General features: G+C 54.6%; 13 protein-coding genes across 13 annotated transcripts; 7 read left to right on the top strand and 6 right to left on the bottom strand.

Moving 5' to 3' along the window:
* Window positions 1-1,062: 1,062 nt before the first annotated feature.
* On the bottom strand, window positions 1,063-1,740 carry PHYSODRAFT_322409 (hypothetical protein; the record flags this gene model as incomplete). The annotated part of the gene is made up of 1 exon (XM_009517764.1): window positions 1,063-1,740. One exon carries the CDS (start codon window positions 1,738-1,740, stop codon window positions 1,063-1,065), a length of 678 nt encoding a protein of 225 aa, XP_009516059.1.
* A 167-nt stretch (window positions 1,741-1,907) lies between these two features.
* On the top strand, window positions 1,908-2,279 carry PHYSODRAFT_322408 (hypothetical protein; the record flags this gene model as incomplete). Its single annotated transcript, XM_009517763.1, has 1 exon — window positions 1,908-2,279. The coding sequence occupies one exon, from the start codon at window positions 1,908-1,910 to the stop codon at window positions 2,277-2,279; it is 372 nt and encodes a 123-aa protein (XP_009516058.1).
* A 406-nt stretch (window positions 2,280-2,685) lies between these two features.
* PHYSODRAFT_472185 (hypothetical protein) lies at window positions 2,686-3,039 on the top strand (the record flags this gene model as incomplete). Its single annotated transcript, XM_009517762.1, has 1 exon — window positions 2,686-3,039. One exon carries the CDS (start codon window positions 2,686-2,688, stop codon window positions 3,037-3,039), a length of 354 nt encoding a protein of 117 aa, XP_009516057.1.
* Window positions 3,040-3,764: 725 nt separating this feature from the next.
* Window positions 3,765-9,206, top strand: PHYSODRAFT_322406 (hypothetical protein; the record flags this gene model as incomplete). The annotated part of the gene is made up of 1 exon (XM_009517761.1): window positions 3,765-9,206. The coding sequence occupies one exon, from the start codon at window positions 3,765-3,767 to the stop codon at window positions 9,204-9,206; it is 5,442 nt and encodes a 1,813-aa protein (XP_009516056.1).
* Window positions 9,207-9,356: 150 nt separating this feature from the next.
* Window positions 9,357-10,994, bottom strand: PHYSODRAFT_322405 (hypothetical protein; the record flags this gene model as incomplete). Its single annotated transcript, XM_009517760.1, has 7 exons — window positions 9,357-9,528; window positions 9,605-9,660; window positions 9,724-9,814; window positions 9,882-10,186; window positions 10,253-10,328; window positions 10,407-10,480; window positions 10,557-10,994. 7 exons carry the CDS (start codon window positions 10,992-10,994, stop codon window positions 9,357-9,359), a joined length of 1,212 nt encoding a protein of 403 aa, XP_009516055.1.
* A 226-nt stretch (window positions 10,995-11,220) lies between these two features.
* PHYSODRAFT_263554 (hypothetical protein) lies at window positions 11,221-12,471 on the top strand (the record flags this gene model as incomplete). Its single annotated transcript, XM_009517759.1, has 3 exons — window positions 11,221-11,970; window positions 12,063-12,072; window positions 12,137-12,471. 3 exons carry the CDS (start codon window positions 11,221-11,223, stop codon window positions 12,469-12,471), a joined length of 1,095 nt encoding a protein of 364 aa, XP_009516054.1.
* A 1,167-nt stretch (window positions 12,472-13,638) lies between these two features.
* PHYSODRAFT_437808 (hypothetical protein) lies at window positions 13,639-14,766 on the bottom strand (the record flags this gene model as incomplete). The annotated part of the gene is made up of 2 exons (XM_009517758.1): window positions 13,639-14,308; window positions 14,405-14,766. Coding segments are annotated over 2 exons (1,032 nt in total), but the record flags the coding sequence as incomplete, so codon positions are not given.
* Window positions 14,767-15,037: 271 nt separating this feature from the next.
* Window positions 15,038-15,772, top strand: PHYSODRAFT_471720 (hypothetical protein; the record flags this gene model as incomplete). The annotated part of the gene is made up of 4 exons (XM_009517757.1): window positions 15,038-15,241; window positions 15,323-15,391; window positions 15,462-15,612; window positions 15,684-15,772. 4 exons carry the CDS (start codon window positions 15,038-15,040, stop codon window positions 15,770-15,772), a joined length of 513 nt encoding a protein of 170 aa, XP_009516052.1.
* A 1,212-nt stretch (window positions 15,773-16,984) lies between these two features.
* Window positions 16,985-17,524, top strand: PHYSODRAFT_433977 (hypothetical protein; the record flags this gene model as incomplete). Its single annotated transcript, XM_009517756.1, has 1 exon — window positions 16,985-17,524. A coding segment is annotated over one exon (540 nt), but the record flags the coding sequence as incomplete, so codon positions are not given.
* A 1,200-nt stretch (window positions 17,525-18,724) lies between these two features.
* PHYSODRAFT_473639 (hypothetical protein) lies at window positions 18,725-20,158 on the bottom strand (the record flags this gene model as incomplete). Its single annotated transcript, XM_009517755.1, has 5 exons — window positions 18,725-18,961; window positions 19,033-19,368; window positions 19,507-19,873; window positions 19,930-20,018; window positions 20,087-20,158. The coding sequence occupies 5 exons, from the start codon at window positions 20,156-20,158 to the stop codon at window positions 18,725-18,727; spliced, it is 1,101 nt and encodes a 366-aa protein (XP_009516050.1).
* Window positions 20,159-20,398: 240 nt separating this feature from the next.
* On the bottom strand, window positions 20,399-23,196 carry PHYSODRAFT_343940 (hypothetical protein; the record flags this gene model as incomplete). Its single annotated transcript, XM_009517754.1, has 6 exons — window positions 22,805-23,196; window positions 22,551-22,721; window positions 22,367-22,473; window positions 22,141-22,282; window positions 21,977-22,066; window positions 20,399-21,898 (listed from the first exon to the last, which is right to left on the bottom strand). The coding sequence occupies exons 1-6, from the start codon at window positions 23,084-23,086 to the stop codon at window positions 20,399-20,401; spliced, it is 2,292 nt and encodes a 763-aa protein (XP_009516049.1). The 5' UTR covers window positions 23,087-23,196.
* A 417-nt stretch (window positions 23,197-23,613) lies between these two features.
* Window positions 23,614-23,949, top strand: PHYSODRAFT_429486 (hypothetical protein; the record flags this gene model as incomplete). The annotated part of the gene is made up of 1 exon (XM_009517753.1): window positions 23,614-23,949. A coding segment is annotated over one exon (336 nt), but the record flags the coding sequence as incomplete, so codon positions are not given.
* A 110-nt stretch (window positions 23,950-24,059) lies between these two features.
* PHYSODRAFT_475439 (hypothetical protein) lies at window positions 24,060-24,242 on the bottom strand (the record flags this gene model as incomplete). The annotated part of the gene is made up of 1 exon (XM_009517752.1): window positions 24,060-24,242. The coding sequence occupies one exon, from the start codon at window positions 24,240-24,242 to the stop codon at window positions 24,060-24,062; it is 183 nt and encodes a 60-aa protein (XP_009516047.1).
* Between the last annotated feature and the right edge of the window lie 2,130 nt (window positions 24,243-26,372).

Below are 26,372 nucleotides of genomic sequence, written 5' to 3'. Positions count from 1 at the left end.
TATCTTGCCGCATCTCCAAAACGGAATACTGTATTCCGAATACATGACTGATACCAAGGATCAAGAGAACGATGGGAGTGCCTTGGCACGCCCTCCACAGCATACCGTGCGATCTTTTATGGCGCCGCCGGCCTCTTGATGTCGGAGAGTGTATTCATCACAAGTATCCAGAAAGAAGACGTGAATAACTTCGACATCAGAATACGTCTCCACCTTGAATACTTGCTTTCGCAGCGTGTGCCCTTGAAGAATAAAATTAACCACAAACATCACATCGACATTGAGCAGCTGGCTATAGCCATCCGCTTGTCGTACCGCGGCTACGATATCAGCTTCATTCAATTGATCGGCTTTGAGCTCATATCCATATTTTTTCCCATTGCTGATGATGATGTCCAGTCTTCGATTTTGCGGATCATAGAGATCTCGAGCTTCCGGAAGAACATGCTTGTCTCCAGTACTGTTCGCAGCGAAAATTCCCCGGATCGCCGCGTATAGCTCGAACTGAAAGACAGACTCGCTGGGGGATAGCTTATTTTTCACGGACACGTGCCGAATCGATTCCGGATTCATAAACTGAAGCGAGACACCGAGCAACTCGAGCGGGTCATCGGTGGATGCAACACCACGGATTTCGCGGATGGGCAAAGCTTCAAAGCACAAGCGACGCATCATTTGGGACGAAAACTTCAGCTTCGTAGTACCCTGGCAATCGATGACAACCCCCATCTGCAGCAATTTTTCGCGGCTTGTGCCATATTCTTCTCTTGCTACAAGCTGAGCAGATCCCAATCCGCCTGACCCAACTTTTGTAAATCCATCCGAATCTTTCTGTAAGTCCAATTGTGAGTATCCAGATAATTCGAGAAGTTTTGGATCTTGAACCAATGCTCCCACTCGTGCCACTCTTGGTCGCACTTTGCGCAGTCAATCGAATACCAAAACATATTTTCTACCAGTTGAAATATATCCCCACGTAAATTAATTCTAGAAATTTTAAATAAAAAATCTGTTCCCATTATAGGGTTATTGGTTCAATTTGGAATTCCAATTTTTTTTTATTTAATACGCCATGATTGCCTGGCGGGTTGACTTTCGAAACGGATACCTTGCCTGGATCTGCTTGAAGTAACCTTTCATTTGCTTCTTGGAAAACGGTTTGGCCTGAAAAACTTCGCCCAGATTGAAAGGGCTGGCAGAACTTCCTCCTTTCAGCTTCATGTGCATATTCAGCAGATCGTGACTCCCGAGTCCAAGAAAACCCAAAAAGTACTTCCTTGGTTGCCACCCGCGGAGAGTCTCCATGAAGTTGCTGGTCAGCTCTTCGTTCTGAAACATGTTGTCCATTTCATCGATCGCCAGCCACAGACTTTTTTTGTGACGCGAGAATATGATATCGAACTCTTTCGACGACCTCGTTTCTTCGCCAACAGTTATGCTCAGTGCAAGCCAAAAATCTTCCTCTGTCTTGACATCTGATGGTGTTAACGACATGTAGATGGCTCGAATGGACGGTACTGCAGCTAGCAACGTTCGAAGCCGATGCCCAATCGTTGTCTTCCCAAATTGACGAGGCCCGTAGAGCAGACACAGCGGAGCAATTGTACGCGACAGAAATGCCGCCTGCAGCTTTTGGTACTTGTCAATTGTTTCCATAGGAACCAAGTAGAACTCCTCCGGAACTGGTTTTTGGTAGGGCACCTCCACTCGGTCGGCCTTGGCTCGTTTTGCAGGTGGCATGTCCTCATCTCGATCTGTGGCACTCCCTAAGATCAGCCCCCACTACGCTTTTTGACAAAACGTTAGTCCGACACAAATTACATATTAAGCGCACCCATGTATCAGTTTGCGTTCCGCGCATACTCGTGTGAACCCGAGGAGCGACCCCACTTTTCCCGCCCACGGCGATGCCGCCACGCAAGCGCGCATCACGGTCGGAGCGCGTGCGCGCATCCAGAGCGCCGCCCAACACCGCGCCCAAGGAGCCCGTCGTGTACAACTCGCCGTACGCGTACGCGGTGGCGGATCCGGCGGTGTCCCCGTTCACGTTCGACAACATAATGGCGGTGACCACGAGCGAGGACACCGCCGTGAGCTTCCTAATGCGTCACGGCCTCCTCGCCTCCTCTAAGACATGCGAGTACTGCGACTATCCCATGAACCTGTGCGTCTACAAACGCGGCACGGAGGACGAGGACCGCCGCTGGCGATGCCGCCGTAGCGGCTACCCGGACAAGGAGCTCAGCCTGAAGAAAGGCTCCTTCTTCGACGGCACCTAGCTACCGTACCGCACTGTGCTGCGCCTGATGTTCTTCTGGGCGTCGGACATCCCCGTCGGAACCGCGGAGCAGTTCCTGGGCATCTTCGACGTCACGGCGATCGACTGGTACGGCTTCTGCCGCGACATCTGCTCCGCCGAGATGCTGCAGTGCAGCATGATAGTATGTACACCTACAATATGTGGCATATGTGCTAACTATGTTTATACAGATCGGCGGCGTGGGCCACACCGTCGAGATCGACGAGACGAGCCTAAAGAAGAAGTCCAACTTCGGGCGCGGCTAGCAGCATGAGGACTACTGGCCCTTCGGCGGTGTCGATCGGGCCACGGGGCGGTGGTTCGGCATCGTCACCGGCCCCGACCGCAAAAAGAAGACGCTGTCTCCTCTCATCGGCAAGCATTGTATGGCCGGGTCGACCATCATCTCCGACCAGTTCTCCTCGTATGTATCTGTCAACGGGAAGCATACGTTGGAGAACAACAAGTGGCTAAAGGGCAAGAACTACACCCACAAGTGGGTCAACCACGACAAGTTCTTCGTGGACCCCAAGACGGGGGTCCATACGAACCGCATTGAAGGGACGTGGGAAGTGCGCGTGAAGCGCTACATCAAGGCTATGCGCGGCGTCCCCAAGGAGCGCCTGGACCAGTACCTAGACATGTACCTGTGGAAGTCCTGGTACTTCAACGGCACTGTCCCGAAGTGCCAGTACCGCGACGGCCTCGTGCAGGGTATCCGCAAACACTTCCCAGTTTAGGTCAAGATTGTAATTCACAAATGTAAATTTGTGTCGGACTAAAGTTTTGTCAAAAAGCGTAGTGGGGGCTGATCTTAGGGAGTGCCCGATCTGTAGCCGGGCGCTTCGGATCTACCACCAGCACGCGCACTGGGACGTTTCCACCTAACGCATCGCTCTTCGTGAGTTGGCTCGCGCCTCATTCTCGGACATAACAGCCTGTTTGAGCGGAGCACTATCAACTTCCAGCTGCGCCAGATCACTGGTGTCGTTCACGCCTAGCTTCACTTCTTTTTCCGTCAGCCACGCCCCGTTGCCTTTCTCCTTCTTGGCTAGGAGGAGCTGCAGCTTGTCCGCTTCGATACCCTGGAACGTTTGCTGGCTTCTTTCCCACGATTACTTCCTTGAGGAGAGCCACCGTCTTCCAGTCCTCGATTAAGACGGAGATCACGCCCCCTTCGCGGACAATCGCGCAGTTTAGCAGCATCTTTCCGGAGGAAGGATTCTGAATTTCCTATCGTACCTAACCGGATATGTGAATGTCACCGGTCGATAACACTAAATACACACGTTCTGATACAGACTGTGCAGCACGCTCGCACTTAGCCGAGGGCCATGCGTCCACCAGTAGATTCCCTGCCATTCAACCGTCGTGGTGGCCAAGCAAGGGCAGTGCGCATTCCAAGGCAGGCAGCGCGCACGCAGCACAGCTCAGCGGCACCTAGAACTCTGTAGCCAGCCGCACAATGGACTCGGCCACAGACCAGACCATCCTGCGCCATGAGGTGGCCGAGGTGGCCTTCGGCTTCTACAGCGACGCCGAGATCCGCGACCTGAGCGTCAAACAGCTCACGAGTCGCCTGAGCTTCGACTCGCTCAACAACCCCGTGGTGGGCGGCCTGTACGACCCGGCGCTGGGCCCCGTGGACTTCAACATGATCTGCCCCACGTGCCACCAGACGCAGAAGGAGTGCCCCGGCCACCTGGGCCACATCGAGCTGCCCGTGCCCGTGTACAACCCCGTGCTCTTCGGGCAGATGCTCAACCTGCTCAAGCGCAAGTGCTTCACGTGCCACAAGTTCCGCGTGGCGAGCGCGCGCTCGCGCGTGGTGCGCGTCAAGATCCTGCTGCTGGACAACGGCTTCGAGAACGAGGCGGCCCAGCTCAGCGAGCTGCTCGAGCAGCGCAACGGCGTGGAGGACGAGCCCCCGCAGCGGACGTTCCAGCGCCAGCAGGCCATCCTGGACGAGTACGAGCGCCTCGCGCTCTCCAAGAGCGCCAACAACACGAACGGCAAGACGCAGCTGCTGCGCCCGCTGCCGCGCCTCGCCGAGGTGACGCGCGAGAAGCTCGCGATCGAGTTCCTCAAGGGCATGAAGAACAAGTGCGAGAACTGCGGAGCCATCTCGCCCGCAATCAGACAGGATGCCAATGCCAAGATCTTCCTCAAGGGCCTGAGCGCCCGCTCCCGCAAGGTCAACCGCTCCAAGAACCTCACGGTCACGTCGGCGCTCGACACGATCCGCGGCAACGTGTCGGACAACGGAGACGAGTCCATGAGCGGCGACGACTCCGAGTCGGAGATGGAGAACGAAGACAAATACGCGACGACCGAGGACTCGTCGTCCCGCAGCAAGTACCTGCCTCCTCTCGAGGTGCAGTCGCAGCTGCAGCTGATGTGGCAGAACGAGGACGGCCTCATGGAGCTCCTGTACGGCGACCGCAACATTGCTAGCGGCCGTGTGACTGGCCGCAAGGCCGATGGATGGCGCAAGTTCTTCCTTAACGTGATCCCCGTGGCGCCGTCGCGTTTCCGTCCGCCCGTGTTCATGGGCGACAAGCAGTTCGAGCACGCGCAGAACTCCCACCTGTCCAAGATTATGACCATGAGCGAGAGCATTGTCCAGAGTGACTACTACAAGCGCCAGGCGGCCACCACGTCGGACGAAGATGATGCCGAGAAGGAGCAGCAGGTGAACCTTTCGCGCAAGCTTGCGCTGTGGACGGAGCTGCAGACGGCCGTTAACCTCCTGGTCGATAGCAGCAAGGCCAAGCCCGGTACCGATGTCGCGCAGGGTATCAAGCAGGTTATTGAGAAGAAGGAGGGTCTGTTCCGTAAGCACATGATGGGTAAGCGTGTGAACTACGCCGCGCGTTCGGTTATCTCGCCCGACCCGTACATTAGTACCAGCCAGATTGGTGTGCCGCTTCGATTCGCCAAGACTCTCACTTACCCTCAGCCCGTGACGCCATGGAACGTGGAGGAAATGCGCCAGCTCGTTATCAACGGACCTGACGTGCACCCCGGAGCGAACTTCATGGAGAGCGAGAATGGCCGCCTTATTGACCTGAGCAAGCGCACGCCGCACCAGCGTGAGGCGATCAGTAAGACGCTGCTCACGCGCTCTGCAAGTGCGCAGGGTACCAGCAAGAACGGCGTGAAGCGCGTGTGGCGCCACCTGAAGACCGGTGATGTCGTGCTGATGAACCGTCAGCCGACGCTGCACAAGCCCAGTATTATGGCCCACACCACGCGTGTGCTCACGAACCCGAAGATGCAGACCATTCGTATGCACTACGCCAACTGTAACACGTTCAACGCCGATTTCGATGGTGATGAGATGAACATGCACTTCCCGCAGAACGAGCTTGCGCGTGCTGAGGCATACAACATTGCGTGCAACGACAACCAGTACATCGTGCCGACGGACGGTTCGCCGCTGCGTGGTCTTATTCAGGATCACGTTGACTCGGGTGTCAAGCTTACTCAGCGCGACACGTTCCTGACTAAGGACATGTACATGCAGCTTCTGTACAACGCCTGGGCCAGTATGGAGGACGCTGGCGTGGAGAAGGCCCACATCGAGACCGTCCCTCCTGCCATTCTCAAGCCTCAGCCGCTCTGGACGGGTAAGCAAGTTATCACTTCGGTGCTCAAGCTGCTCACGAAGGGTCTCCCGCCTCTCAACCTGGACAGCAAGGCTAAGATCAAGGGTGATCTGTACGGCTCGGCCAACAACGAGCACATCGTGATCATTCGCGATGGAGAGCTTCTTCAGGGTGTGCTCGACAAGAGTCAGTTCGGAGCGAGCATGTACGGTATGGTCCATGCTTGTTACGAGGTGTACGGTGCTCGCATCGCTGCCGATTTCCTGTCGGCTCTTGGTCGTCTTTTCACGTGCTACCTGCAGTTCGCTGGCCATACCTGTGCTATGGAGGATTTGACGCTGAACAAGCCTGCTGAGAAGCGTCGCCGCAAACTTGTGGAGGATTCGGAGGTTCTAGGCGAGGAGGCCTATGCCGAATTTGCTGGTCTGACGGAGCTGCTCGAAAAGAAGCGTGCGTCTGAGAAGGATGGCAAGAAGCGGCGCATGAACGAAGGTGAGCGCGTTCAGATCCGTGAGCGTATGCGCACTCTGCTCTCTGGACCGGACGCCGAAAACAATGCCAAGGCTCTGGATGCGCACATGATGGGCTGCGTACACGGATCCAACAGTGACATTATCAAGACCTGTTTGCCGTCGGGCCAGTCGAAGGCGTTCCCGAAGAACAACTTCTCGCTCATGGTGCTGACCGGTGCCAAAGGATCCATGGTTAACCACTCGCAGATTACGTGTGGTCTTGGCCAGCAGGCTCTTGAAGGTCGTCGTGTCCCTATCCTGTGCAGTGGTCGTTCGCTTCCGTCGTTCGAGCCGTTTGACCCTGCCCCGCGTGCTGGTGGCTACGTTACGGATCGTTTCCTGACTGGTCTGCGTCCTCAGGAGTACTACCACCATTGTATGGCTGGACGTGAAGGTCTTGTCGATACGGCTGTGAAGACCAGTCGTAGTGGTTACCTCCAGCGTTGTCTGATTAAGCACCTCGAGGACCTCCAGGTTGGCTACGACCACACGGTGCGCAACAGCGACGGCGGCGTGATCCAGTTCCTGTACGGTGAGGATGGTATTGATCCGGTGCAGAGCGCTATGCTTTCGGGCAAGGATGCTCAGTTCGACTTCCAGGCGATGAACCACCGCAGTATTTCGCACAAGTACGGCATCAACGCCAAGTTCTTCGAGAACACGAAGCTGGACATCATGAAGCCGTTGAAGCTACACCAGGAGGTCCGTGAGGCGAAGGAAAACAACTTCGCGAGCACGTCTTCTGTGCTTAAGGCTGGCGGAAAGGTGATGGCACGTCGCTTGAAGCAGGGCGAGACCAAGTGGAAGCGCGGCAACATTGAGCTCGGCTTCCACGCCGCTGAAATTGTGGCGCTGGCTGAGAAGAACGAGGATGGTCGCGAGTGCAAGTATGACATTAAGTATCTGGACACGGGCCTGAAGGCGTTCGGCGTTCCGCGCACTACCAAATTCAAGGCTGGCAAGCCGACGAACGCGACTCGTGCTATGTCTGGACGCGTTGACATCATTAAGATGTTCTTCGAGGAGCCGGTCATGCAGAGTCTGCCGCTGAGCGAGCACGTTGGTTTGATCTCTGAGCGTATCCAGGACAAGCTGCGCAACTACAACAAGCGCAACCCTTCAAGTTGCCTAGAGTTGCACCTGAAGAAGAAAAAGAAGAGCAAGAAGTCCAAGAAGAGCAAGCGTGCTGCTGATGATGGCGAGATCGACCGTGAGGTCATGCAGTCGAAGCACGTGGTGAGCCCCGACGCTTTCCAGCTGCTCGTGTGGGTTAACTACTTGCGCAGCATGTGCGCTCCTGGTGAAAACGTTGGTATCCTTGCTGCGCAGGGTATCGGCGAGCCGTCGACGCAGATGACGTTGAACACATTCCACCTTGCTGGTCACGGTGCTGCTAATGTGACGCTGGGTATCCCGCGTTTGCGTGAAATTATCATGACGGCTAGTCAGAAGATGTCTACTCCTATGATGACGATCCCGCTTCGCGACGATGTGGAGTCTTCAAGGGCACAGGAGGTTGAACAGCGTCTGAACCAGGTTGCTCTGTCAGAGCTGATCAACAACACCAACGGCGTTCGTGTGAAGGATGAGTTCCACAGCAGTGAGAATGGTATCTTGTGGGTGCGTGACTACCAAATCCGCCTGACCTTCTTCCAGCTGAAGGAGATCAAGCGTGTTTTCGGACTGAGCGCGGACCAGGTCTTCAACTCTGTTGGCCGGGGTTTCGTGGGCAAGCTGCTCACTCTGATCTCCCGTGAGATGAAGAAGAGCGGCGTTACTGTTTCTGCTACGGCGGAGAAGAACAACTTCAACGTTCCTTCCAGCTCCGAGAGGAAAAAGAAGAGCGATGATGACGACGATGATGACGATGAGCAGGGTACGCTCCGTTTCGGCAGCCGTGGTGAAGTCCAGGGCTACGGTGAGATGGACGAAGAAGATGAGAAGATCCGCAAGTCGCAGCTTGCCGATGACTCGGACAGCGACTCGGACGATGAGTCTTCTAGCAAGAAGAAGAAGAACAAGAAGACCAGTGCTGACAACGAGTTGGACGACAAGACCATGGAGAACGGATCGGGTAAGGCTCCGAAGAAGGCTTTTACTGCTAACGGCATGGAGTCCCTCGAGGTCCCGATTAGCGTGCGCAAGAACCCTTACTTCGTGTTCTGTGGACGCAACGAGAAGGAGAACTTCGTGGAGCTGCACCTGCGTTTCCCGACTCACTCTAAGACGCTTCTGATGGTCCCGCTTGTCGAGAAGGTCGCCAAGCAGGTGCTGGTGCAGTACTGCCCCGGCATTTCGCGCTGCTACCTGATCAACCAGCGCATAGGTGAGGCGCAGGAGGAGAAGCCATGCGTACAGACGGAGGGTCTCAACTTCCAGGAGATCTGGGGCTTCGACGACATCCTGGACGTCAACAACCTCGCCACCAACGACATCTACCAGGTGCTGCACACGTACGGTGTGGAGGCTGCGCGCGCTAGTATTTCCAAGCAGATCATGGACGTGTTCGGCGTGTACGGTATCAGTGTCGACCCGCGTCACCTGAGCTTGCTGGCTGACTACATGACTGCGCAGGGCGGCTACATGCCGCTCAACCGTATGGGCATGAACAACAAGGGCTCGTCCCTGCAGCAGATTACGTTCGAGACGTCCATGAAGTTCCTGTCCCAGGCCGCCATGGGCGGTTTGGTGGACAAGCTGGAGAGTTCGTCCGCTCGCCTGGTGTTTGGCCAGCCGCCGCGCGTGGGTACGGGCAGCTTCTCGCTTTTGCAGCCCATTGCATTATAAGCAGAAGTCACCCACACACCACAGCGCAGTAGCAAATAGAGAAGTGCAGCAGGTACAACATCGTCGGTCAAGAGCCATGTTCATATTTTCATGACTGCAACCCACAATATACACGTTCGTAAAGCTAGAAAGTTCTTGTGTTTCCTTCGTTCACGTCGCTTTCGAAGTCGTTTGAACGCTCATTCTGCGCGGAAGAGTTTTCGCTTTGGGGGCTGGTGTCGGGTTCAAGCTCAAGCGCCGAGGCATCGGTGGCTTCGGCGGCGATGGTGGATCCATGACCGACTCAATACGCACGGAGGCAGGTCGGTCGCCAAAGTAATTCCTGGCACGATAACCAGCACAGAGATTAGCCACACCTACAGTTGTTTAACCAAAGCAAGAACAATCCAAACACGCACTCGTAGCGCTCCTTCTTCCAGTACTTTTCGAAATGGATGAGGAAGTGCTTGGTCACCTGAATACAGCGTGTAATTTAGGCTGTCGATTGATTAACAACAAGCAAGCAACTGGTACGCACATCAACTCGATCCGACTTGAGCACGTCCGTAATTTTGAGCGCGCGAGGTGACGAGGATGCCAATGCAAGCCACATAACTTGAAGTAGTCCTCTGTAGATAAATATATTAACAAGTAAGCATCAATGAAGACAAATAACGTAATATTGGGCATGCGTACTTGAGATTTCGGTCCGCAGGGAGGGTCTTGTCGAGGCAAGTCTTCTTTGACAACCGCACGAGCATCTCACAGAATCCCTTGTACGTGAGAACGCGATCGTATTCGGTGGCGGGAGCCTTGGGAAGGCTGTCGATGTAGATGCTGGCGAACTCGGTCGTTGTCAGGACGCCGTGCGCGATGATGCCGTATTTGCGGCCGAACGCGACAGCTTCGGCGTAGCTCATATGGGGCGGGCAGAACTGCGCCATCTTCGTGTCGATTTTCTCGAGCTTGCTATGGCTTTGCGCTGCGTAAAACATGAAGATCTGACAAACAACACAGTTCCGATTAGTTTTTGCCATTGCTGTGCTAAAGCGCAGTGCAAACCAAACCTTTGTAAGCGGATCCTCGAAGGCAGCAAGCACTTTCTTGCACTCCAGTAGCTCTTGGGCCACAACCACACGGATCCTAGTAGCAGCATGTGCACTTGAAGCGTCAGTATCAGTATATTAGTTTGCATCGACTTATACGCCAGCAAAGGAGTACCTTGACTTCTGTTGCTTTTCCAGACATGTACGCACAAGCGAATCATAGGCTCGGCTCGGATCCCGGTCGCCTGACTACATACATCCACATAATCAACATATTCAGAACAATACAACAAACATTCTACCCATACGCAGGCTTCGTTCGTACCATCTTCGCAAAATGCAGGAGCAGCGCTAGAAACGCCGTGAAGTCGAGCTTCTTGCTGCTATCACGGTCGGTAGGATGGGCCTTTAGGAAGGCTTCGCACACGATGGCGACTTCTTTCTCAATCATTTTGGCTTCCTCGGTGTTGTTCCCGTCGATGATGCCGCAGTCCTGCAGGAGCTTCACCACGTTGACGATGCGGATGCGCGTCGGGTCTTCGCTCGAGATCTGCAGCGCGTAGGCGGTGAATATCTCCCAGAGTCGCTCCTGCTGCGAGCGCTTGCGAGCCGCCACGAGACTCGCATCAAAGGGCGAGTCGTACTTCTGCTTGCTCAGCTCCTTCGCCTCCGCCGACGAGGTCTTGCTCTTGGCGCTGGCACTGGAGCCGCGTCGACTAGCGGTCTCACCCCGAGGTGTCGAGGGGGCACTCGCGTCGCCCATGAGGTGGCTCCAAGTAATCAGAACAGAACAATGAAGCAGACAGATCAAGTACGCTGGGGCAAGAGCAACAGACAGACCTCCTAACTATAGCGTCGAGCAACTAGAACTTCAACATGTCCAATGCAGCCATCTTCAGACCCGATTGTGGTGTGTCCACATAACCAACACTGTTGAGGTGTACCACGTTAATTTCGGTTGGGAACTAGCTTATCGCGCTACCATCGCAATGGACACTTCAGCTGCGAGCGACCAGCTCCTGGTCGATGCCGTGGACAATGAGCCGCTGGCCGGGGCGCGCCGCAAGCGCGAGGATGAGGAGGATGACGACGAGGCCGACGACAAGGAGGCGCACAAGCGGCGCGCCGTGACGAGGCCGCGGCGCCACAACTGGCACCCCAAGTACGAGATGGAGTTCGGGCTGCACGCGATCGAGCGCGACGCCGTGTCGGGCGACGTGCTGCTGGCCATGTGCGGCCTGTGCAAGGCCTTCGGGCGCGAGGACAAGTACGAGCAGCTGGTGCAGCAGGACCAGGAGTCGGGCAACGACTCGAAGAAGAGGCGCCGGCGCTCGCTGACCACCACCAAGTTCTTCCGCGCCTTCCGCGTCGACAACATCCGCAGCCACCTGCAGGGCGCGCACCCGCGCCGCTGGGCGGAGTACGACCTGCTGCCCAAGCAGGAGAGCGTCCGGGCGCGCTACCTGCAGCTGCAAGGAGAGCTGCAGAGCTACGACCACCTGCCTATGGTGGACGACGTGGTGCTGGGCGGCTCGGCGCTCAACGCTGACTCGGACATAGCGTACGCGCAGGCGCAGGCCCAGGCGATCGCTCAGGCGACTGCTATCAGTGAGGCGCAGCATGCTGCTGCCCAAGCGGCGGCAGCTGCTGCTGCTCAGGCGGCTCAACATGCACATGCAGCTTCAAGTGGGCTCAATGGAGGCAGTCAGAGCGGAACGGCCCACATGACGGCGTCCTTGGTGAGTTGCTTCATTGACGTATGGGGAGGTAAATCTTGTATGATACTGACAGCATGGTTGTGGATTGATTCTCTTGCTTTGCTTCATTTCAGACTTACAATGGTGGGCTCAAATTGTACTGGTACGCGAAAGCACAACGGATAGCTAACGTATTTGTTCGCTGTAGCTTCAGGTGCAGCTTCCACTGCGGCATCGGGATCGTCTAGCTCTCGCGGAGCCACGTTTGACTACGAGAAGCACCTGACGGAGCAGATTGCGCTGGACCGCGAGAGGTTGGAGTTCGAGAAGATGCGCTTCAAGAAGGAGGTTGAGCTGCGCGAGCGGGAATTGGCCATGCGAGAGAAGCACATGGAGCAGCAGATTGCGTTGCAGGATAAGCTGTGCGAAGCGAACCGTGAAAACGCGCAGCTCGAGAGTGCAAAGTTTTACAGGCTAGCGGAGGTTTTGCGCGACGCGATCGCAGGAGCGCAGGGCTCATCTGAGGCAGCGTCCGTTGTGTGATCTAGCCGACTATATGCTGGCCTACATCGAGTCTGTACTACACTGTACATTCCAAGGTGCGCAACCGAATAGAAAATTACTATCTTGGAAACTATAAAAGCTATGTTCCTACGATTACACCGCGGCAGCGGCGATTCCGGCGGTGTCGCCTCTGATAGTTTCCGCGTCTGCCTCCAAAGACTTCTTAGCTTTGCGACCGCTTTGGCGCTTTCTCTTCGTCTTCTTATTGACGCCCTCTGGCTGCGCGGCATCAGATTGCTTCGACGGCATTTCTTGAGTTTTGGTCGCGGTGTCTTCGGGTGCGCTGGGCTCTGACGTAGAATCTTGCGCTTCTTGTTCATCCTGCTTAGCCGCGGCCTCATAATTGTTTGCAAGGGGGCTTCGTTTCGTGTCTTCTTCACCCCGTTCGTACATTTTGAAGTCCTCCTCTTGGATCACCAGTTTCTCTTCTTCATGACTGCCAGGAACGGGTGCACTATTACTCTCTTCTTCCTGCACGACTGCATCCACGACATCCAGCTTAATTTCTTCGTCGATGATCGTGCTCTGTTTCTGCTCAAAATCAAGCTCAGGCTCAGCCTTCTCCCCATCCTCTGTTTGTTCTGCGCCTTCAAACGTTTCGGCAGCCTCCATCTCCACTTCAGCGCCCTCCTGGCTAACGGCCACTTGTTCCGGCACCGTCGATGCTTCGTCGTAAGCGTCTTCGCTTCGCGACTCATTTTCTGGTTCAGTGTTGGCGCCACGAATCCTAATATCAGCATCAGGGGTCACCTCGACTTCTTCCAGCTCGTCCGACTTTCGTGATTCGACAGCTTCCGGCTCAGCTTCACGCAAACTGTCATTCTCTTGAGCTCCTTCTATCGGGAATTCAACAGGGTCGGATCCCGCATGGCTGTCTACAGACGGCATTGTGGTTGTAGCAACATCGACTCCAACAGCTTCCATCGATTGAGTAGTAGACCTTGCCATTCTGTGAGTTGGCTTCACCACCTCTCTCGTAATCCGGGAAGATAGCGATTCATCGTCATCCCTGAAGGTGGGGACTTGCAGTCCTTCTTCTACCGAGAATTCAGGGTTGGCGGGTTGCGAACTTGACGAGGCTAGCGTTGCAGAACGAGACCATCCGGGAATGCTGTGCTTGTCCTTCACACGAATACGGACGCTTTCGAAGCACTGGTACTCCTGCGCCTTCAGTGGGTTAGGCGGGTCACGATAGCATGGGATAAAGTGATCCAACGACTTGAAGGTGACCGCTACATTGCCTGCTTCGAACGTCGACACAAACTGTTTCTCGCAGGCGTCAACACTCGACGTAGTCGCACAACCCCAGTACGCTACCCACGCAACGTTCCCACCAGGTTTTAAGTTCTTCCCATCTAGTGCAACCAGCAGCTCTTCATCGACCATGGCGAACGTCGGATCCACTTTGTGAATCTCTGGAGCAGGAAACGTGGCGTCGTACAGTTTGCCAGGCATATCCAGCACAAACAGCACCGCCATGAGCACGATGAGGTATCTCGCCCACCGCCGGTGGTAATGCAGCAGCAGCCACGTGTTCAGCAGAAGCAGTGCGCCATCGATGCCCACGGGCATGCACAACTCCTGCGCCACGGTCCTTTCCCACTGCAGCAAGGCCGCGTGGCACGTATCCGCCGCGCGCTGCACCTCGTCAATCTGCACGTTCAGCTTGACCAGCGTGTTGTCCACGTTAAACACGTCCGGCAGCTCTCTGCAGATCGTCCAGTACAGCAGCGCGAGCCCAAACACCACGAAGATCACATTGGCCACTGCACAGCCCAAGAGCTGCTTCAGCGAGTGACACTCCAACGGCCAGAACCTGTCATGCACAAGTCACACAAAACCACGGGTAAATAACGACACTGTAACACACCATCAGATTACTCTGAACTTGACTGCAATCTTCTCTTCTCACCCGTAGCCATTGTGCCTCAAGCACGGAGACAGCACGACCAGCAGCGGCGCGAACGCCACCACCAGCAGCGACCAGAGCGTGGAGCGGACGAAGCCCGGCACGTCTGCCGCCGCCGAGACGCACTCCAAGTCACCGAACTCGCTCTCGCTGTCGCTGTCCGGGTGGTCCCGCACGTATTGGTCCAGGAAGTCCCCCCAGTTGGGGCGGCGCTTGAGGTTCTCCAGCCTCTCCTCGATGTACTCAGGCGAGCCCACGTCCAGCGGCGGCAGCGCGTGGCCACGCTCGGGCGTGGAGGGCGTGCCGTCGCCGTCGTAGCCGCTCTCGGCCTCGGGCTCGTCCGGCGCGCGCAGCCGCATGCGCATGGTCTCGACTTGTCTCGACTTGACTAATGGGCTGGAAAGTAAACCGCCGCGACCTGAAGGGCGACTCACCCTGTTTTGCATTTTAGTTTTCTGGGAAACCATTAGTATTTACCAAAACAAAAATATATCACGCAATTCGTATTGCCGAGATCTACCCGAATCCGGTCTCATTTCTCAATTTAAGCTGCAATTGAAATTCTTTTCCGAAACCGGTTGAATGACTGTCAAAGGTGGCGAGGGTGAACGGTGTACATTTTGATCGGCGCAGACCATGGACGACTCGCGCGCGCCGACTATGGGGCAGGTCGCGGCCTACCGCGCCATGAAGTTCGCGGAGGAGTCGCGCGAGAGCTGCTGGAAGCGAAGCGTGGTGGCCTGCGTGGCTGGCGCGGCCATGGGCGTGGGGCTCGGCACGTTCCTCGGCACGTTCGAGGGCGCCCACGGCGAGCTGGTGGGCCGCAACATGCGCGAGCAGGTGCGTGTTCGACCGAGCAATTGTACGCTCTAGCTTATTAGTATAGTGTATTGACCGACTGCTGTGCTCGGTGTTTTGCAGCTCTACAACGGCTTCAGCAAGTCCATCAAGGCCGGCTACGTGCGCAGCGTCTACTTCTCCAAGGCACGTGTACTCGATTGGTTGAGTCTTTCTGTGTCGACGGGGGCTAATTAATCGGCATGTTGCTGGCTTTGCGCAGGAGTTTGCGTTGGTGGGCACCATCTTCGCCGGCGTGGAGTGCGTGATCGAGCGCGAGCGAGCAGCCCACGACATTTTCAACCCCCTCCTGGCCGGCGGAGTGTCAGGCGGCGCACTGGGCGCGTGGGCGGCGCGGAGCTCTGGACCCAAGCGTGAGTGAATTGCTGGAAAAGTTGGGGGTTGTTGAAGGGATGCTGACTTGTGGTTCTGGATCTGTCTGTAGTGCTGGTGCAGAACACTGTGAAAGGTGCGGCGGGCTTCGCCGTCATGGCTGTCGTGTTCGAGAAGGGCATCGAGTTCATGACGAACTAGACTGCAGGATAGAAACAAATAGACGCATTTGTATCTACGGGCTGGGTGTTTAGACTAAGGGCATCTGCCATTTTAGTGCTCATTGTACAGCTTCCGTACTCCACTTCGGTTAGTAGGGGATGTTGCACTCTGTGCCATCATCGTCCACACTACGCAACAGATTTGGGTGAGGTTGCCCACAGCAGGAGTGAAAAGTGAATTTAAATTGCTTGACGTGAATGAAGTGAGACGGTAGTTGAAGTGGCGTTCAATCCTTCTGCAATTGAGCGGATGCTGCAGAACTACGACACCACGCGTCCGTCAACGTCCACAACCATTTGCGGGCCCGGCACCAATGCATGTCACCTTTTAACAGTTTTGAACTCAACTAAAAATTGTTGTTCGCGTTGCCCTGAATGTATAGTACAGCAACATAATTATCGACGATATTCCGTTGAATCACCTGTGACGTGGTATCATTTTGCATGCGGCCGTCGCCTAGAACACCATAATACCTACTGCAAGGCTAGTTGGATACAGATTCTCATATTCTCGGTAAGGTTTGCACCGCTACATGTAGTGGATCTTCTAAAAAAATCGATACTGAAAAATACTTGTTCACTTTTATTACCACGGCCAATTCGTTAAACACAAGTGGTGTATGTGCACTCACTTCGTCGCTTTCTTGGCTTGTCAGCCTCGCGGTGCTTTGCTGCCATATCTGTAAACGAATTCAAGTGTTGAAAGGATGTGTACGCGTTGTGATGCACGGAAAGCACATCCACTCTAGCACATTTAGGCTTCTGTATTGTCGACCGAACATTGAGCTGACGGAGAGCGAAGTCTGCAATTCGCTGGTCAATATTGGCGAAGGTATAAAGATCGTCGTAATGACAATCAGCCTAAGCAGCTAACTATTACGATGTATCTTGAGCGACGTGGACAATAGAAGTCGTTGAACTTCACCAGACTGGTACTACGATCAGCACGGATTGATTCCTTACCGGTACGCTGTTACCTGGTATATCTAGCCAAGCTGCATAAGTGACTCTTCATCAAACTTGTACTCGACATCACCTCGACAAGTAACATTGTTATAACTGTGAGCCTTTGTTGCTTGTCCGGCCATCCGACATTGGCCAGCAAGCCATTGCAGGGCCTTACAAAAGTCTATACCCAGAGCTATTTCAGCCAGAGGGCGGGAAGTTGTTGCGACCGACTGTTGAACGTAGGATGTACGTGGGCGAGTACAGGGACCTGCTTCGCGATGGCCAAGGTTCCTACACATTTCCAGGCAACTTCTTCCACTACTCAGGGAGCTGGCGTCGTGGCAAGATGCATGGGCAGGGAGAGCTCACGCTAGGTGACGGGACGAGTTACGAGGGCGAATTCCAAGACGGTGAAATCGAGGGCGTTGGACTCAAACGGTGGCCGGACGGATCCAGCTACAGCGGCCACTTCCGTGAAGGTGAGATGCATGGTGAAGGCGTCTATTTGTCTGCAAGTGGTGAGAGATATGAAGGAGGCTGGGAAAACAATCAGCGCTATGGTCATGGACAGCTACGGCTTGCAAACGGATATATCTTCAGCGGAAACTTTGCTGCACACTATCCAAGCGGACTTGGGAAGATGGTGTATGCTTCGACTGGCCATGTGTACGAGGGTGAATGGCTCGCTGGAGTACGCTGTGGCAATGGACTGCTGCAGGATGCCAGTGGGGATCGCCTCTACGAAGGGCATTGGAGGGACAATCGCAGAAATGGAGATGGTGTCGGTGTCTTACCAGTCGTAAATATTGACGCTGAATCCAACAAGGAGGTGCCAACGTCGTTGTGGTATGATGGCAGGTGGAGAGACGATGAACCTGAAGGTAAAAGAGGTTGCTATAAGCTTTTTTGCTATAATCATCTAACTCTTGTTTTTGGGAATGCTACTGGTAGTGCAAACGACCAAGATCGTTGTCATGATAATGGCAAAGCAGCAGGGGTCGAGACCGGCTACTGCAAGTGAAAACCAGGACTCTCATCCAAAGAACGAGCTGCGAGAGCTGCCTGCTCAGCTGGTCGTCGAGAATAAGCGATTGCCAACACTAGCAGTAGTCTGCATGGGCCAAGCTGAAGTGCAAGATCCAGCTTCGGCCAATGCAGTACGCGTGATGGGAGAGCACGGACGCCACTTTCGCTTGCGCATATTCGAAGGAGCTGTGCCGGCGCAGAACCCAGGCGAAAAAGTTACCATTGCTGCCGGCTCGGCTTGGCAGTTCGTTTCAAGCGATCTAAACGCGTCTCAGGAAAAGCTGCTGCAATCTTCTGACAGTACACAACTGCTACCAGAGCAACCCAGCGAAAAAATACCTGATGATGGCGAAGGGCTGACAGAGCAGCCTACCGAGGCGCGCTTAGATACAGTGACTGCAACAGCCAGTGCTGGCCTTGCAGTGTTTCAGGATCTATTGCTTCCCGCGACGACACTTGTTGGCGACTACTATTTGCTTTGTGAAAGCATGACGTCGGACTCGCTACCTCCGGCACTGATTCCTCTTTCTATTAAGTAGTTGAACTACTCTGCATGTACTTCGTTCGAAGTAGATGGGAATACATGTAGGAAGTTTTTACTTCTGTTTTATTGCATCTTACATCTCCTTAAAAGTGAAAGGTGTTTCGAGCATGTAAGTCTCTCCGTCAGGTACAGCATCTGCTAAACTATCAGTCGCGCGTAGCATTGGGATGCATCGGAACGAAACAGCATGATGCGGGTCGTTCATAGCTGCATGCTCGGAAGCAGTTGAATTTCCATTCACACTCTTTTTGATCAGCTTCGACTGCGGCGGGGATTTCTCCGGCGTTGCAATTGACTTTGGCTTGTGGGTTCCGGGTCGGTGCGGGTTGTACTTGATCGCCACGACAATCATCCCTTTCTGAAAGTCCCAGCAAAACAGAACGTGACGTGAGTGTGCGAGCTCTTTTGGTTTTGCTAGCGTGGAAACAGACTTACTGCTGAAATCTGGAACGTCGCAGTGGCCCTCGTAGGATTGGCATCCAGGTTTGGTTCGTCCCGCTCTTCCATTTGCTGCGTCTTCTCTTGCGGCATTGCCGAAGGCGTCTTGGTGATGATCTCTAGGAGTCCGGAGTTGTCCTCTATCTCAATCAAAAACGGAGACGAGGTTGTATTTTGCAGGAATATGTTCGTCGGTGGCGCTGGTAGAGCAGGCTGCAACAGATGAACCCACACATGTCAGTTTGAACAGGTGAATGCACAACAGTTGATACAAGTCTCCTCACCGACGACGGCTTCTTGAAAACGAATTCATCTGGTGTCACCACAATCGGTTTAGCTCTTGGAGTTGGAGTCGGCAAGGGAGCGGGTGCAGGCTCTTGGGTCTGCTCTTCCTCCTCAAACTCCCCGAAGTCATCAGAGAACGAGTTGAAACGCCGAGGCGAGCGAATGCCGCCGACCTCGGCATCAGGGGCGTTCAGCGCGTATTTAGTTCCAAACCACGCGGGGAGTTCACCCTTTGCCTTCTTGAAGCTATCGATTTCTGCCGCATCCTTGGCAAAACTGTCGAGGTGCTTGGCAACTTCAGCCCAATTGTTTGTATCAACAGGAAGATTGAGTACCTGCAAACAACGATTCACGAGAGAGTATCAGCAATCTGTTGACCGACATGAAGGACAACGCAATGCACAGACCCGCCATTCGACTCGCTCGGATGAATGAATGTCGTGGGTGAGGGGAAAGCCGACGTTGACTTTAACGACCTTGTGGTAGACGTTTTGGTATTCACGACAGTAATCCAGCACCAGGTCGCTCAGCGAGTCGAACTTCAATTCCTTGTTCATCAGTTTGTCACACCGACTAAGACCCAACGCTCCCCACTTCTGCTGCTGGTGACGGATACCCAGCACAATGTGGCGGTGCGTTGAGGTTCCAGCCGTCGTCTTGAAGCTAATCGGGAAGCGGTCAAGGTTTTGGAAGCCAGCCGTCAGGTACGCTCCCAAGAACACTGCTTCGAGGCACTGGATAGGCAGAGCCTCCTTGATAATCTCTTTCGCGGTATTCGCGATGCTCTTGAAGCTGCGGTTCTTGTTCACGTCAAAGTACAGTGTCCCAGTGTAGTTGTACCTGGATCACACGATTAGTTGGTTAGGCGCAGTTTAGCATCAAGTAAAGTTACGTACTCAAGAGAGTTGATGAGATTCTGGATAGCATGCAGCCTGGTCTTCATCGACACCTTTGGGCCAAACGAAGGGAGCTTCGGCTCAGGGGGCTGCGTGCACCCAAGCTGTCAAGGCTCGTCATCTACAAGTAACTGGCGTCTAGCAATCGTGAACGGACCTCGGGAAGAATTGTCATGGCCTTCACCTTCTGCCATGCATCCTGCAGCTCCTCGCTCGAGATTGCCGCCATGCCGATGATGCAGTGAATGTTCAACTCTGAGCTCGGCATTCAGCTGCCAACTCGCTAAAATTGGAGAACCACTTCACATTCATTAGCATCACTAAGTTTGGCTACCACACCAAAACCTTAGCCAAGCACCAAGAAGACTCGATCCAGCCCCTGGATCAATCAATACAAAGCAGTCAAAAGTGATTTAGGTACTTTTAGCAAACCATACAGCAATTCCCTACGCAGTATGCACACAGCCCCTTAGCGAAGCTGCACCATAAAATTTATAGCACCCTGCTTCTTGAGGCGAGCCAGCACGGGGTTCTCCTCTTCAGGTGCCAGACCAGACTTCGCTTCCTCGTCAAACTTGCGGCTGGCGCGGCGTTGGCTCCGACGGAATCGCGTGTGGCTATTTTCCTCTTCACCACCGCTGCGCTCTTCGTCGCTCTCCTCGATAAACGACGAGCTTTGGCGAGATCGAGATCGCGGCAGACTCCCACGAGACGACGGTCTTTCCTTCACAGACCTTCTCTCGAGACTGCCACTGCCGCTACCGCTTTGCTGGCGGTGGCGATAACGGTGAGAACGACCCGACTGGTGGTTTTCTTCGTCATCTTCGGTGCTTTCGTCGTCATCCTCATCGAGGAACGACGAGTTGCGACGTCCGAGTCCCAAAGGCATTGCCCACGAGTTACCGTTCTGCGACGACGTTCTGTCGATAGAAGGTGACTCCTTGCTGACCGTGCGTGGATGATCCAGTAGACTATCGTCGCTGTCGTCATCACTCGACTCGTTCTCCGCCGGGTTTTCCTCTTTGATCACGTCCGTTTGCACTGTTTCGCCGAACATGGTGTTGAACGAAGCTCGTCGGTTGAGATGGCGTCGTGGATCAGCTAGTCCGGCACGGTGCGCTGGGATAGCGGGGGCACTGTTTTCCGGCTTGGTGTGGAACTCGTCAATAACCGGTGTAGGTCTTTCGACCATTGAGCTGCGACTCGATATTTGCAGAGGCTGTACGTGTTCCGAACCCCAGTTCAACGCACTGAGACTGTCGGACTTGGGGCGCATTCTGCTGTGCACATTCTCCACCTGTTGCTGCTCCTCCTTTTGCTTTTGCATGACGACGGTCTCTGAAAACTGCTTCGAGCGTCTACGGTTTCGCCTGTGAGTTCTTCTCCAGATAGCAGCTCGAGCCTGCATCAGTTCATCCCTTTTCACCGCGTCAGGAAGAAGTCTCGCCATCTCCGGGATGAGCTTGCAGCACTCCTGAGCGCCAACTGCTCCAAGAAGGAAGGCACAATACTCCATCGCGGACGTCTTGTCTCTGCCAAAATCTTTCGTCTGGTCTTGAAAATCATGTACACGCTCTTCGTCATAGGAAACCAGTTCGCGGACTGTCTCAATGATCTTCTTGTGAAGCTTTTTCGCAGCCTTGGGGTCGGTCTCAGGTACAACTTCCACATACTCCTCGCCCTCGGCTTCTAGAGCTGCTGAGCTTGTCCTTCTCAGTAGTGCAGGTGGTGCGCTGCTGGACTCCGTACTTGAATATTGGCTGGATGGTGCGTAGGATTCGTTGCTTAACGGCTCAGCAGCCGGCTGGCCAACATCTTGATGCCCCTCAAAAACTGGCGGCTCTGATGCTTCACTGGTCTCAACAGCCTCAGCAAACTTCGGCTGTTGCGGGGCCGGCAAATAATCGCCATTCGGAGGCGCAACCGAGGTTTCGTTGTTATCCTCGTCTTCTTCGCCTGATGAGGATGACTGATCCATTGAAAAGCACATCAACTATTAGTCATTCGCATGCAAGGATCCACACGCTACCAAACGTCCAGGACTTACAACGATCTCGAAGAAAGAGTCGAAGCCGAGGAATTGCTTCACTTTGCCCACCAAAACAGGCTCGGTGGAAATCTCTGGCATTTGAAACACCTATAAACGCATTCGGGGAAAAAAGTGTGAGCAACAGGGAGATCCACTAGCAAGTCGTACTTGACAGAACAAACCTGCTCAACGTAGAGCGCAAGTTGCTGCTCCTTCAGTTCCTGCAAAGACTTCTTACGCATGCCTCCGAAAAGTGAATCGCGCTTGCGGTCCCTAGGGAACGCAATCTGCGTCATGTGTGCACCGAACGACACACGCAGCTCGCTACCGTAGGCAAACAGCAAATACAGCAGGAAGTTAGAACATTCGATCCGTCAACATAAAAAAACACTGAGCATTTCGACATACTCGTCAAAAACCTGGAGCTCCGAGAAGGTCTTCCAGACCTTCCACTTGATGCTCGGCTTGTCGATCGGGCGTGCTGGCAGCACCAATTGACACGACAACTCGAACTCCTGTTTGTTCGCAGAGACACACGGTAAGCACCTCCATCTGTCCTGCGTTACATGCACGAACGGCGGAAGACACGCACCACTGACTCCGTGTGCTCGTCGCGCATGCTGGACGTCAGCACGGCCGAGAACTTGTGTCCGACGTCTTCGCTGGCGCTGATCGGGAGGCGCTCGCACTCCGTGATGGCCGTGTAGACGGCGAAGAACCAGGCGTCGGTCGTGGCCTTGTCCTTGTCTTGCAGCTTGACCTTCTGCTCAGCACCACCACACACAACTCGTCAGCATTCTACCTTGCTCTACCTACATGTAGGCTGCTTCTACGCGCCCAACCCACCTTGTGGAGCCCCGAGCCTGCCTCGTAGATGATGAAGCCGTCCGGGACCTGCTCCAGCTTGGCGTCGCGCAGGTCGATGCGCCCCAGCGGGTGCAGCATGTCCTGATCGGCCAGCGACGAGTACACGAGCTCCAGCAGCTGCGGCTGCAGCACCACCGTCACGCGCTGCGGCTTGATCTTGCCCGACTGGTGGCGGCGCGGCGACTCGTCCAGGCGCGAGAGCAGCAGCAGCCCCTGCATCTGCTTCATGCGGCGGCGCCCGCCCTTCTTGGTCGTGGTCATGGCGCCTTCTTCAGACGCGCCGGCGGGTTCTGCTTCGGCCGCTCTGGCTGCTGCTGGGCCGGCTTCCTTCCCTCGCTTCCTTCTTCCTGGTCGCTCCCACCCCGCCGTGCTGCGGGAATCTGGACGGCACAGTTGCCAGTCTATGCTCAGGGATGTGCCATCCGCCGATAAAGTGAAGTGGACCACGTTATGTTACGTGGGAAACACAGCACCTACATAATGTTTACACAAATGCAAACACGTAAATGTGCTACGGATAAATATCGTGACGGTGCCGACACAATTTTTTACTTGATTAAAGTATAGGCAGACTGACCGCAACGCACGTATATTGACCAATGACATCTAGATTTACCCAATATCGGCCAATGAGCTTGATTAGGTGTAGGGTAAAACGATGCCGACGCCGTGCCGACGTATAATGTAGGCACGGGGGCGAAAATATGCAGGGCGTCAATACGAGCCACCAGTCTACTGCTCATCACTCGAATATCTGCCCTCTTGCCGACAGAACACTCGGAACCAGTATGAGCCTCCAAGACCTCGCCCCCGTCAACTCCCAGCGCGCTCTACAAACCGCAATCAACGCCTTCGGGCGCTTCGTCGCGGCCCAAGGCGTCTCCATGGACTTCATCGCTGCCTCTCTCGCAGATGATGAGAGTGGGGCTGTGTTTGTGAAGCTCATGGACCGCTTTGGCGTTCACCTCGCCTTCGTCGAAGGCCGAGGAGGGAAGCCGCTGGCCAAGAACTCGGTCATGAGCTACTACCGCCATGTCAAGAACTGGCTGCTCGACACCTGCCCGACCCACCGAGCCACCATCGAGAAGAAACTACTCAAGATGGGACAGACGCTCGAGCGCCATTGTCTGAAGCGCATCGAAGGTGGAATGGTCAAGAAGGCGCCTGCCTGCACGAAGGAAGACCTACGAATTCTCATGGACGGACTGTACTATGATGCCGCCAGCCCCAAGGACTACCAAGATGCCGCGTTACTGGCGCTGATGTGGTAGGCGTTTGGCCGAGCCTCGGACCTGGGGTTCGTGGTGAAGGGAAACCTGTCTGTGAGTGCGGATGGCGTTGTGTTCGTCCGGCTCATCCGCGTGAAGACTTCAGACGAGCAGGGCATCTCTCTCTTTCCCGACAAGAACAGCTTCATCACTTGCCCCCTGCATGCGATTGCGATGGCCCTGGTGATGCAGGACGCTCCGTGTGCACAGCTGCTGGATCATCCGCACCTTGCCGCAAGCAGCGACGAGAGTATGACAGCCCCTGTTGACGTGCCACTAGCTGAAGCTCTTGTTGCCTGCGAGAACGACGACACGCCAAGTGAGCCGCCTCAGAAAAAGCGTAAAGTGCCTGAAGAAAACATGAAGATCCACGCCTACGTGAACCGCGTTGTCAAGACAGCGTCTGCCGCTCAAGCTAAAGCGGTGCCAACTGCAAACTTGACGTCTCACTCGTTTCGACGTGGTGGAGCTCAGCATGCAAACGGTGATCCACTGCTCAGAGATCAGTGGATTTTCGATCGTGGTTCGTGGAACATGACGGCTACCAACAAGGCTTTCGCTTACGTGTTCAACACCACCAGTGAAGACCAGAAAGTAGCGCGTGTTCTCAGCGGGTGGGACTCGAGCAAGAAGCCACCGGTTCCAACCCTCTCCTGGTTCGACTCCGCCAGCCGGCAGCAGGCACTGAGCTTGGGTAATCTTCTTTTCCAGCCAAGCGTGTGCACCCAAGACTCCAAGAAGAAGCTCAACGCCCGCGTCGCTGAAGTTCTAACTGCCGCGCTGATCCAGCATTTTCCCGAGGTACTCGAGCGCTACCCGATGTGCCCGTACGCTACCCGGATACGCGAATGCCTGATGGCGTTGGGTTTACCAAAAGCTCAAGTTCTCGCGTGGAGCTCTGAACTACAGGCGAAGGTGGCACAAAAGGATCTGGAGGAATCTCAAGACGACGCGGAGGCATTCACAAGAGAAGAGAAGCTGATCAATCACCAGAACTGCATCATCGGCGAGCTGATAGCCATGAATCGAGCCTTGACCGAGCGGGTCACCCAACTGGAGAGTCAGCGCGACGTTGCTCAGGATGACTTCTCCACAAGTTTGCCTGCACCGGTGGTGGCACCACAATCGCATTGCGAGGATTCCGCTACTGTATCGAAGTCGTGTGGAAGCAAGGCTCTCCCGAAAGGCCCAGCGGCTATTTGGTTTGAGTGGTACGCAAAACCACCACGTATGTGGGATATAATAAATGTTCTGCACCGCTACACATTACACTTCGATAAATGTATAGCGTACAGCATGTAGTGCGCGTTTGACTTTCGTACGCAACGGCTGGAACGCCACAGAGCTTCATAATATCGATCTACTCTTAAACAGCTCATGCATTTGGCAACATCTTGCACTGCAGCCGAGGCGGTGTGCTACCACTCTGAATCTTTACTGTAGCCATTTTAATTGTAAAAAATAAGAGTGCTCCTGTCTTAAAGGTTATTTTATGATTACCCAGAGGTTACAGATTAAACAACGGTTTGTGTAAAAGAAGGATTTTATTGTTGGTAGTTAATCGGCTCGACCGCGTAAACACAGCCCAGATCAGCAAAGAAGTGGCGTAATCCGTCTTCGGTACTTGGCTTGTAGACGAGCTCGTCCGAGTCGATGAAGTAGAGCTTGTCGCCCACCGCCGCGCGAGCGATGCAGTGCCAGGTACCCTCTTCTTGGCCAAAGGGCCTACCGATGATCACAAGGTGCCTAAAACTAGACCTAGGAATCTTCTTGAACCACCTTTGCGAACTGCAGTTGAACGTGTTGGTACTGTTCAGGTACCGCAGCTGATAGCCCTTGGCGCAAAAGCGCTTCATGCAGTGCTTGCATAGAATACGCCCCGTACTTCTCATCGCCGTGGGGGGTTGGCCCTTCTTCCTCGGGTGCAGTCGCGTTAAGACGACGCACGATTGGCACCAAATCCTCCACGGTTAAAAAACCCCGGGTTTGCACCGCATTGTTGATCGAGTACAATCCACAGAGAGAATATCTCTCGGATGTACCGCTCTGATTCTCACACATTGGACCGCCCCTAGTCCATATGCCCACAATGGATTGCATCTCTATCCGTGGAAGGTCCAGCAAATCGCCGGACGTGAAGAGAGACGCGCACCAAAAAAAAAGACTCCCCACTCTTACTTAGCACTGACGTGAAATCGCTAGCAAATCGCCGGCGGGGTGAGCGCAAAAGCAAAAGTGAGAAGGACTGCATCGCTGCATCGATGGCGACGAGCGCTAAC

Source organism: Phytophthora sojae (genome assembly GCF_000149755.1).
Source record: "Phytophthora sojae unplaced genomic scaffold PHYSOscaffold_1, whole genome shotgun sequence".
Classification (NCBI taxonomy): domain Eukaryota; phylum Oomycota; class Peronosporomycetes; order Peronosporales; family Peronosporaceae; genus Phytophthora; species Phytophthora sojae.
Note: the sequence above shows the minus strand (reverse complement) of the source record. Positions and strands in the feature narration are given on the sequence as shown.